This window comes from Gigantopelta aegis, chromosome 8, assembly GCF_016097555.1.
Source record: "Gigantopelta aegis isolate Gae_Host chromosome 8, Gae_host_genome, whole genome shotgun sequence".
Classification (NCBI taxonomy): domain Eukaryota; kingdom Metazoa; phylum Mollusca; class Gastropoda; order Neomphalida; family Peltospiridae; genus Gigantopelta; species Gigantopelta aegis.
The window spans coordinates 51,999,853-52,012,381 of NC_054706.1; the positions used below are offsets into that span (position 1 = coordinate 51,999,853).

The window sequence follows — 12,529 nt, forward strand, 5'->3', positions numbered from 1 at the left end:
TTTCGATTAGTAGCAACGGATCTTTTGTATGCACCATCCCACAGACAGGATAGCACATAGCCTTTGATGTACCAGTCGTGGTGCACCTGTTGGAGCGAGAAATAGTCCACCCGCGCATCAAGCGAGCGCTTTACCCCTGGGATACGCCTCGCCCCTAATATGTCATGATTGGCAGACATAGTTCATATTAATATTTAATGTACTATTAAACGTTTAAGGCGTTCTTCAAACTTTAACCGTATGATATGCTATTATAGTCATAAGCATATCCATAACTTGTTGTCGGTACCGACCTCCCCACCAGCGTTTCCGATGCATGTGTTGGTATATATTGCTACCTATAATACTAGTTTGTTTTTAACAAGAAAGGCACGAATGTCGACGGGTGAATGGACAAATGAGTAGGCGGACAGAAACCTATGTATATCACGGGTGTAGTAATGTAATCGTATTGAACTGGCGGAGGGCGGAAAGTAGCCCAGTGGTAAAGAGTGCTCGCCTGATCCGCAGTCGGTCTAGGATCGATCCCCGTCAGTGGCCTCAATGGGTTATTTCTCGTTCCATGCCAGTGCTCGATGACTGGTATATCTAAGGCCCTGATATGTGCTATCCTGTCTGTTGGATATTTTGTATTGCTACTAAAGGAGAAAAAAAAAAAAGCGGGTTTTCTCTCTATCGAGAAATGTTTGACATCCAATAACCGATGATTAATAATAAAAAAATGTGCTCTAGTGGTGTCGTTAAACAAAACAAAGAAACTATTAGGCAAGCCTCGTCCCAGGTCGAAATTTTCACCACCTTGGGTGTACTTTTTCTATCCCACATGTCCGCATATGATGGAGTCTTATAATCTTACATGGGATATTACGCGCTTGCGTTTAACATGACGTTGTTGGTAATGTATGACGTCATATTAATGTGAGGTGGTGACGTGTGATCATTAGACACAGGTTTAAATTAATATTTTGTTATTAAAACCTTCATTTTAAAAGCTATCTTGTTAATTTGTAGTGTTAAATTTTATTATTTAACACATGAAACAAACACGTCAAATAAAAAAGTTACTTGTTCAGCCATCTTTGTCTGTTCGTGTAAAATAATGGTTTATTTAGCGAATAAATGAGAGAAAAAGACTCCATCATATGCGGTCATGTGGGATAGAAAAAGTACACCCGAGGTGGTGAAAATTTCGACCATGGGACTCGGCAAGCCTCGTCCCAGGTCGAAATTTTCACCACCTCGGGTGTACTTTTTCTATCCCACATGACCGCATAATATGATGGAGTCTTATAATGTATCATGACTGATATACTAATGATGTCATAGTATTATATTCTGTTGTATTGTATAATCTTGCTTGCAACTGAAAAAAAGTCTATGTAGCAGCATCAATTTTCTAATAAGATGGTCTAGACATTGCAGAGGTCGAAATACTGTCTTCCCGACCAGGGCTTTTTTCCCCGTCAACATCACCACGGGTTGGATGGGCAATTATTTTGAATTTTTATTCTATGATCGTAGGCTATTTGGTCCGGCAGGTTTTGATTCGGATCGGAAGGATTTGTAGCATGCCGGACCAAATGCCCGGCGGGAATTTCTGCCAATTTCGAACCCTGCTGTAGGTCGTAATAACAATAAAACAGACACATAGTGGAGGGGCGAGGTGTAGCCCAGTGGTAGAGAGCTCGCTCAATGCGTGGTCAGTTTGGGATCGATCCCCGCCAGTGCGCCACGACTGGTATATCAAAGGCTGTGGTATGTGCTATCCTGTCTGTGGGATGGTGCATATAAAAGAGCCCTTGCTGCTAATCGAAAAGAGTAGCCCATAAAGTAGCGACAGCGGGTTTCCTCCCTCAATATCTGTGTGGTCCTTAACCATATGTCCGATGCCATATAACCGTAAATAAAATGTGTTGAGTGCGTCGTGAAATAAAACATTTCCTTCCTAGTGGAGAGTCATTGGTTGGCTGGCTGGCTGGATGGATGGATGGCAAACTGGCTGCTTGCTTGCTTGATTGATTGATTTTTGGTTGCTTGCTTGCTTGCTTGCTTGCTTGACTGACTGTCTTTATTGCTTGGCTGTTTGCTTACTGAGTGGCTCGTTTGCAAATTGTTTCATTCTGTTTGACCTATCGTTAATCCGCTCTTTTTTTTGCTCGTTCATTGATCCAGTCGTTCATTGTGAAAAAAAATAATATAGAGTAAGGGAGATAACTGTGTCTTGTGTGGGTCTAAGCAGTTGAAGTTGTTAGTTTATTCAAATGGGGATGGGAGTGGGGGTGGGGTGGGGAATGTTTAATCTTACCAATGCCGCGTCAACGACTTAGGAATCGGGAATGATACCAAACTATGATGGATTGGGGCAAAGCTATTATCATCTGATTAACAACATTCATTCCGAAATGGCCTAGATACAACAGCACATGCCTGCAAGCAATAAAGCTTCAGTGATTGCATTTTTCCTTGCAAATGGGCGGGACGTAGTCAAGTGGTACAGCGCTTGGTTGATTCGTGGTCAGTTTAGGATCGATGCCCGTCTGTTGCCCCACAACTGGTGTAACAAAGGCCGTGGTATGTACTACCCTGTCTGTGGGATGGTACATATAAAAGATCCCTTGCTGCTAATAAAAAAAAGTGGCAACAGCGGGTTTCCTCTCTCAATATCTGTGTGGTCCTTAACCATATATCTGACGCCATATAACCGTAAATAAAACGTGTTGAGTGTGTCGTTAAATAACACATTTCCTTCCTTCCTTTCTCCTTGTAAGGACAGTAGTATTTCCACCTGCCCTGAATAAAATATACGAAAAGTTTATTTTTAAGTTTAAAAGTACCTTTTTATCTTGATGTTCGGTCTCGTAGGAAGTGGCGAGCGGGGTACCTCCACTTGAAGACGAAAATGTAACTGTTGTTTGTCCTAATCTATATAAATAAAAGTTAAAAAACAATATTGCTTGTGTTTCCCACCAACCCACTATGCAGTCTGTGACCCACAAGAGATCGTGTCCCCACCACCTAACACCACCACCCCACTCCAGATATCGTTTATACGTATATTCAATCTCTGTGGTTTACTGTTGTTATAACTAATTCATATGTTTGCTTTCTCTTTTTTTATTAAATGGGAATTTGTCCCCTTAACCAGTGTACTCATACAATGGTTGCAATAAAGCTTGTATTGTATTGTATTGTATTGTATTTTTGTATTGTATTTGTATTGCATTGCATTGCATTGTTGAAGACCCTTTATTATTGTTCTCTAATATAGAGAATAACTGGTTACTGTTTTAAAGATATCGGCTTTATCTAGTGAAGGTTACAATGGCGAATGCACCTGAGTAGTATAAAGCCGATATCTTACTCCAGTAACAAGGCGGGTTTTTGGGTTTTTTACCCAGAAATCCTACATAATATGAACAACTTTAACGTTTTACATAGTAGTATATCCACGCGTATTGATTGTCTTGTCGTCTATAACCTTAGCCTAGATTATCTATGCACCAGAACAAAATAGTTCTTATTCAAATCACATATTTTACAAAAATTATTATTAAAGTTATTTATTGTAATTATATTTTAAAATCACATCGCATGTTTACGTTTTAAAGTCAAAAGTCAATTATTTGCTGATCATTACGGGGGGGGGGGGGGGGGGGGGGGGGAGAGAGAGAGAGAGAGAGAGAGAGAGAGAGAGAGAGAGAGAGAGAGAGAGAGAAAGAGAGAGAGAGACAGACAGACAGACAGACAGACAGACAGAGACAGACAGTTAATTAAGGTAGATTTTATTATACGCATGTATGTACATGAGTGCGTGTACGTATGGTATATGTGGTGCGTGTGTGCGCGTGGTGCGTATGTGTGTGCGTGCGTGCGTGTGTGTGTGTGTGTGTAAATTCCACGCAAATATTCCAAACTGGATTCACATAATAAAATAACTGTCACTAAAAGTTGAAATTTATTGTTATTAAAAGAAAATTAAAGGGAAATAGTTACATAGTTAAAAACACTCTTTAACATATTCGGAGTTACCGTTCTTATTCTTGGCATTTTTACTTTACGACATGAATAATATTTATACTTAGTATTAAAAGGGAAATAATTACATAGTTAAAAAATACTCTGGCGTTTTCGCAGTTACGGTTCTTATTCTAGGAATAAATAATTCGTCATATTGCCTTACAAAATGAATACCCATTAGTAATCAATTTAATGAAGAAATCAGCCGTGTGTCGATCATTCCAGATAGTATTCACCTATTCACTATGTACCTTGTATTTTACGGGGCATCGTGCGGTACTTAAAATATTCAGCTAATTAATGTGTTTACCGACAATGTTTCATTTTGCTAAACAGTGGACATTCACGAAGGAAGGAATGTTTTATTTAACGACGCACTCGACACATTTTAATTACGGTTATATGGCGTCAGGCATACGGTTAAGGACCACTCAGATAATGAGAGAGGAAACCCGCTGCCGCCACGCAATGGGCTACTCTTTCCGATTAGCAGCAAGGGATCTTTTATATACACCATCCCACAGACATGGTAGCACATACCACGGCCTTTGATATACCAGTCGTGGTGCACTGGCTGGAACGAGAAATAGCCCAATGGGCTCACAGACGGGGATCGATCCCAAACCGGCCGCCCATCAAGCGAGTGCTTTACCACTGGGCTACGTCCCGCACCTTGGACATCCACGAAGTACATACTGCTCAAGGTGGGAGAATGGTTGTTGTGGAATGCATATAGGTATGACTGCCCGATACCCTTTCAGTGTCAGTGATTACAGCGGTGATCGGACACAAATGTATTGTTGATATTCTCCAGGGCTAGCTCTGGGTGAGCAAAACAATTCGCCAAATTATTGTCTATTAAACTTCAAAAATTGCAGAAACTGTCAGTTATTTTTTAAAATATGTCAATTATTACGTCAAACTAAAATAAAACTCGATAGCACTGATGCTCCCTAAAAATAATTTGCGCTGTATTTTTTTTTTTTTTTTTTTTTTTTTTTTTTTTTTTTTTTTTAAATGTCGGGTTTTTTAATATAATTATTGTACACATATGTGCGCATTTTTACTTATGGAGGCTGTATGTAGATAGGGTGGGGGTTTTTTTGTGGGTTTTTTTTTTTTTTTTTTTTTTTTTTTTTTGGGGGGGGGGGTGAGGTTGGCGCCTGTACTAGTAAGACTTATACGGCGGCAACCCTCCTCCAGTTGGAGTTGAGACCAGTTGGAGTTGGGACCAGTTGGAATTGGAGTAGTCACGATCAGCTCTTCACTACGTAGGCAAAGTACAAAACAGTGAGTTATGCCTACTTACCCTCTTGGCTCTGTCACAATTTGTTTTTTGAATCAGTATTGTGCAAAGATACGGTATTCAATCTGGGACTGTCGAGTTTTCTACCGTTGTAACGTGGTTATGATCCAAGTTTAATGACTAAAGTTACATATTAAAACTATTTTCCTGTTTAGAATATCAGTGTCTGTATAAACAAGGTGTTTGTAGTATTCGAAACCAGGTTTGGCCTTCCAATAATTTTGTACGTACAAAAAATATATATATCTTACGAAGTAAAATGAATTTAGTGATTGACTGCTACATACATTTAAATAGCGCACGATAAACACACTGATATTCTAAACAAGAAAATATATTTAATATGTAATTAGGCGAGTGTGCCGGAATTTTAGCAGGGTGTGGGGGTTAGAACATGGAGAGCGAAGTTTATAGGGGGAGTCGAGTCCCCAGGAAAATAAATTGGGGGGAAAAAAGATAAAATTTGCTTCAGCAGGCTTTCGATTCCTGAACCCCCAATCCATAAATCAATGTTCTCTAGTGGTGTCGATAAACAAAACAAATAAGATACTAGTGAGTAGATTGCCGCAGATTATCGTCAGTTTATTTCCATCAAGGCGAAAAAGATCTTTTTGAAGGCGAAGTACTTTTAATGCGTTTTAATGCGGCAATCGTTTTTTTTTTTTTTTGCTCATGTCTGTCTCCCAGCGAGTTTGGTTTCTGTGTGTGTCTCCCTCCCTCTCTATCTCTCTCTCTCTCTCTCTCTCTCTCTCTCTCTCTCTCTCTCTCTCTCTCTCTCTCTCTCTATATCTATATATATATATATATATATATATATATATGTATGTATGTATGTATGTATGTATGTGTGTGTGTGTGTGTGTGTGTGTGTGTGTGTGTGTGTGTGTGTGTGTGTGTGTGTGTCTGTCTGTCTGTCTGTCTGTCTGTCTGTGTCGTTTGTTACTGTTTCCCTCTCTCCTTTTCATTGATTCATTCAATCATCCGTTCGTTCGTTTGTTCGTTTATTTTATTTACTTTATTTTGTTTTTCGTATTGTGTCTTTGCTTGAATGACTGCTTTCTTTTGTATTGTGGATTACTAACATATCAAATGTCACCTAAGTAGTCTAATATTTTATTCACAAATTGACAAAAATATGCGTGATATTATTATTTATATAAAAATTGCATCATACCTCATTCTTCGTGATCTTTCAGTCATTTGACTCTCGCACTGATATGCATGAGCAGCCATATTTCTCACTTCCAAACATTTGTCTTGTTTCATTCACTATTACTGTTACTCACCCTTCAACCGCACTCGCTGAATATGGGTCAATAAGTGCACTTCAAGTTGGAAACCTGCTTCGTCGTTTAAGCTGACGTGAAGTTAACCATTTACTCATGAACATATTTCAAGTGTGATACCAAAAACTCTGTTGCTTCGCGAGGTAAGGGAAAAAAGCGTGTGTTGAACCACACCTCCGAACACGGTTTAAGTTTGTTTGTTTTGTTTAACGACACTACTAGAGCACATTGATTAATTAATCATCGGTTACTGGATGTCAAACATTTGGTAATTCTCAGACGCAGTCATCAGAGGAAACCCGCTACATTTGTTTTCATTACCAGTAAGGGATCTTTTATATGCACTTTCCCACAGACAGGGAAACACATACCACGGCCTTTGACCAGTTGTGGTGCACTGGCTGGAACAAGAAACCAACCCAATCAACTGAATGGATCCACCGAGGTGGTTCGATCCTGCGACGCAAGCACCTCAGGCGAGAGCTCAACCGACGGAGCTAAAACCCGCCCCCAGAAAACTGATATGAAGTATCAAACATTACGGTATTTTTTTTAGTTAGAGAAGAAACCCGTTACGTCCTCGTACAGTACTCCTTTCTGAATATCTGTTATTTCTTATTTGCATTTCCTTATATTATACAGGATGCAGGAGGACACATATCGTGACTTTTGATATACTAGTCGTGGAGCACAAGTTGGAACGGGAAATAACTGGATTTAAAGAGGTTCATTGACCCTACCTCACATTACACGTCAGTTGAGTTATCTACTTTTAATCTCAGTTACTACATTCTGTTTCGTGAGATGACACCAAAACTATTTCCTGTCTGACAAATCTGTTCGCGCATAACTGGCTGGGGTTGGGTCACGTGACGACCCGTGGTTTCCGATTTCTACGAGATATGTCTACCTATGAATGGACAATAAAACTAGTGTACCTACATTTAATTTAAAGCGTCAAACCACCCCACTGCGTGAGAAATATTCGAAGACCGCGAAGAGGAAATACGATGAAGATAGAAGAAGCTAGCGTAAAGCCTCCGGATCAAAATGAAATTATTAAAGTGAGTTGTCTGGTAGGTAGTGTTTAGTTTTGATTGTGTTTTAGTTTAGTTTAGCTTAAAGGGACATTCCTGAGTTTGCTGCATTGTAAGATGTTTCCGACTAATAAAATATTTCTCCGATTAAACTTACGTGATAAATATATTTTCTTGTTTAGAATATCAGTGTCTGTATATTCAATATGTTTCTGGTCGTCTTAATATTTGTAAGAAGCCCAAACTGGATTTTGTCTTCAAATAATTTCGAACAAAAAATATTTTAGGAAATAAAATGAAATTTAACCTAGTACAAATATTAGAACGACCAGAAACACGTTTAATATACAGCCACTAATATTTTATGCAAAAAAATATATTTGATATGTAATTACAATCGTTAAAAAGTCTCTGTTAGTCGATCACATCTTAAAACTTTCTGCAAACTCAGGAATGTCCCTTTAAGTGTGTTTTATTTTATGCTAGTTTAATTAATGTGAGTTACAGTACTCTAATTCAAAGCAGTGGTTTACTGAAATGCTTTGCATTGCTTAATTATGTTCTTTTAATTCAGGTGTTCTTTGTATGCGGCGTGGGGGATGGGGTGGGGGGTTGTATGTTTGAGGACGGATGTATTATTGCATGGAAAGAGGGTAGATGGATACGTTAATGGATGAGTGGGCATTAGTAAGGGTTACTAGGCAGATGTGATGGAGAGGTCACCGGGTGGGGGGGGGGGGGGGGGGGTAATACGGTGGGCGGGAAAATGCGTCCTGAGGTAGGTAAGAAATCTCTTATGTCAAATTCTGATACCCTTCCAAGTGGTTCTATAAGAGAATGATGATAGCAGGTTATCTATAATTATAAACTGGAATAAACCATGGGTAATCTCAGAGCCTTAGCACATCTCCTCTGTGTCGTAAGACAGAGGGAAACAGAAACAGAAACACAGGAAAAGAGAAATAAAGAGACAGCGAGAGACAGAGAAAACAGAACGATAGACAGACAAATAGAGAGTGAGAGAAAGTCAGAGAGAGAAAAAAGAACGATAGACAAACAAATAGAGAGTGAGAGAAAGTCAGAGAGAGAGAAAAGAACGATAGACAGACAAATAGAGAGTGAGAGAAAGTCAGAGAGAGAAAAAAGAACGATAGACAGACAAATAGAGAGTGAGAGAAAGTCAGAGAGATAATGAGAGAGAATAAGAGACTGAGTGAGAGAAGACAGATGAACGATATATGGAGGGGGGGCGCACAGTGTCTATGGGGGGGGGGGTGCAGGTCACAAGCCAGATTTGTATTTTTAATCATATACAGTAGGACATATAACGTACACTTTTGTCCTTGAGTGCTTAGTCGTGAAACTTTTTTCCTTCTTCTGTAAAACAAATATCAAATTCTTTATCAATTGCAATGTTATTTAAACAAAATATGAACCTCAATAACCAATCCCACGTCTGTACATCATTCCTGATCGGTACCGGCACAACGTGTAGCTGGAATCCTTCTGCTAATTAATTCCTGCGAGCCGTAGTAGAGGTAAATAATAATAACTCATTCCGCAAGACAGTTGGCGTATCGTGTTTCTTCTCCTCCGGAGAAGGCAGACGACATAGGTGGCGCTATCACCCGGGCACGCTCGGATCACTCGTGTTCACCCCCGGGACTCTCCGGGTGGGTTTTAGAGATCACTTTAAACAACAACACACGGTAACAGTCATGGTAAGTTACAGAAGAACTTCGGGTTTGTTGGCATGGAAACGAAATTATCTAAATTTAGACAAGAGGAGCATCTTTGCGCTCTCTCTCTCTCTCTCTCTCTGTATTTCTCTCATCAGTTGAATGTACGCCTTCCATCTTACTTCCAGGAGCCCAGACACGGTGTGGGAAGAGTGTTAACCATGGAAACGATATGGTTACAGAGATCAGGTCCCGAGATACCGTGGGGATTTCGGCTTCAAGGGGGTAGGGAATACGGGCTACCTCTTTCTGTTCAAAGGGTAAGTAAGAAAAAGTTATAAAAGTTTTTAGGATTTTTTTTTTTTTTTTTTTTAATCCAGCATGACCATATAATGAAGCATGGCGATCTTTTCGACGTTTAGATCTATTTTTGTTTGTAATATACCAATAATTTTTCATTTTATTTCTTTACTATTTTAAATATAATATCTCATATACTGTGGACACCTCATATAATTGTCTTATACACGTTAGATGCGAAATATCACGGCGATTCCTACCTTCCTCTCCTATCGAGTTACTTAATGCCGGTGGATCACGTGACTTATCGTCTGCTGCGCATCTTTTGATAGTTTCAAGGTTGTGAGTTCTGAGATTCCAAGACATTAGAGGTCAAACGGGTCAGGCAGAGATTCAGAAGCACTCTCTCGCCTGTCCCTATTATTTCTCAGTTACATTAACAACTCGTCTTGTTTACTATTCTATCAGTGGTACTAATTCACGAAGCTGATAACAATATTATGGTAAAATAAATAGCTGCCAGTAAATTTGTAAATCCCCCCCCCCCCACACACACACACATATATATATATATATATATATATATACCACGCACACACACGCACGCACACACACACACACACACACACACACACACATATATATATACACACACACATACACATATACACACACACACACACACACACACACATATATATATATATATATATATATAATAAAGTACACTTACAAAAGTTTTTTTTATTTAACAACACTATTAGAGCATATTCATTAATTAATTATCGGCTATTGGATGTCACACATTTGGTATTTCTGACAGAAGAAACCAGCTACATTTTTCTTAATGCAGCAAGGGATCTTTTATATGCATTTTCCCACAGACAGGAAAGCACATACCACGGCCTTTGACCAGTTGTGGTGCACTGGTTGGAACGAGAAAAAATCCCAGTCAGTTGAATGGATCCACCGAGGTGGTTTTATCCTGCGACACAAGCACCTCAAGCGAGTGCTCAACCGACTGAGCTAAATCCCGCCCTACACTTACAACGAACATGTTTAGAACGAACTACTGCATAGTTCCGTTTTATTTCACTATACCATTAATTTTAAAAAAGACTTATGCAAATGTGTACAACTAACTACTGCTATAACGAACCAGCTGTCATGGCCCCTTTCGGTTCGTTATAAGAGTACTTTACTGTACTTTCAACAGTTAGTAATGTTGGTTTAACTGCAAGGGTATGCCAGTACGTTTCTGATCAGCTACTACTGGGGATAAAAAGGAGGGAAGTAGTGTTTAAAGGAAGGAAGGAAGGAAATGTTTTATTTAACGAAAATGCATATAAAATATGTTATTCAGAAGGAAAGAAAGAAAGAAATGTTTTATTTAACGACGTACTCAACACATTTTATTTACGGTTATATGGCGTCGGACATATGGTTAAGGACCACACAGATATTGAGAGAGGAAACCCGCTGTCGCCACTTCATGGGCTACTCTTTTCGATTAGCAGCAAGGGATCTTTTATATGCACCATCCCATAGACAGGATAGTACATACCACGGCCTTTGATGTACCAGTCGTGGTGCACTGGCTGGAGCGAGAAATAACCCAACGAGCCCACCGACGGGGATCGATCCCAAACCGACCGCGCATCAAGCGAGCGCCTTACCACTGGGCTACTAGTGTTTAACGACACCTCAGCGCATATAGTAACTACGGCTATTTGTTGTCTAGCACTCTGTAACTGCGACTGTGTTTGTGATAGCGACAGAAGAAAGATAAAGTTTGTTTTATTTAACGACACCACTGGAGCACATTCACTTTAATAGTAATCGTGGCCTACTGTAAGTACATAACCAGTGCACCACAACTGGACAAAAGCCGTGGTATGTGCTTTCATGTAACATTGTCTGTGGGGAAAATGGGTTTCCTCTGATGACTACGAGTCAGAATGACCAAATGTTTGACATCCAATAGCCGATGATTAATTAATCAATGTGCTCCAGTGGTGTCGTTAAACAAAACAAACAAACAAACTGTTCATGCGAATATTCTTGTACATGTACTGAGTTACTGTCCGCCAGCGAACACTGGGATGGATGCCAAATGCGTGTACACTGTTAATACTAGGGGCGGGACGTAGTCCAGTGGTAAAGCGCTCGCTCGATGCGCGGTCGGTCTGGGATCGATCACCGTCGGTGGGCCCATTGGGTTATTTCTCGTTCCAGCCAGTGCACCACGACTGGTATATCAAAGGCCGTAGTATGTACTACCCTGTCTGTGGGATGGTGCATATAAAATATCCCTTGCTTCTAATCGAAAAGAGTAGCCCATGAAGTGGCGACAGCGGGTTTCCTCTCTCAATATCTGTGTGGTCCTTAACCATATGTCTGACGCCATATAACCGTAAATAAAATGTGTTGAGTGCGTCTTTAAATAAAACATTTCTTTCTTTACTGTTATTACTATACTATTCAGGAAGAATCCTTTTGTTCTCAAGTACGTTATTCCTTCTGAATAACATATTTTATTTGCATGTTCTTAATACAGGATAGAACATGCCACAGTCTTTAACATAGACGTGGGCTATTGGCTAGAACGAAAAATAACACATTGCACATGATCTAGGTGTTCTATTACTGAATCAGATTTCTACTGTCAGCATTAACTAAAATAATCGCTTTACTGTGGATTTAACTAAAATACGCTTATTTTCTTCTGGAAATTAAATTCAATAAAAATATTGTAAAGAATAAAAGCGCTAGTAATCGATTATTTCGCAAAACAAAATATTTATATACTTCACCTAATTAAAGGGGCAGTCTTAAAGTAGTAAAATGACACAAATATTTCGTAATTTGTCTTGTGAAATGTAATGATTATAACTTGAATTACAT

The 12,529-nt window shown here is 39.4% G+C and overlaps 1 protein-coding gene across 1 annotated transcript in view; it reads left to right on the top strand.

Annotated features, from left to right (window-relative positions):
- Positions 1-9,259: 9,259 nt before the first annotated feature.
- LOC121378442 (extensin-like) overlaps positions 9,260-12,529 on the top strand; it is a 65,269-nt gene continuing 61,999 nt past the window's right edge. Inside the window, exons 1-2 of the mRNA XM_041506613.1 lie at positions 9,260-9,367; positions 9,514-9,645. Of these exons, the coding sequence (XP_041362547.1) occupies positions 9,365-9,367; positions 9,514-9,645 (135 nt within the window). The 5' untranslated portion in view covers positions 9,260-9,364. The remainder of the gene's footprint in view (positions 9,368-9,513; positions 9,646-12,529) is intronic.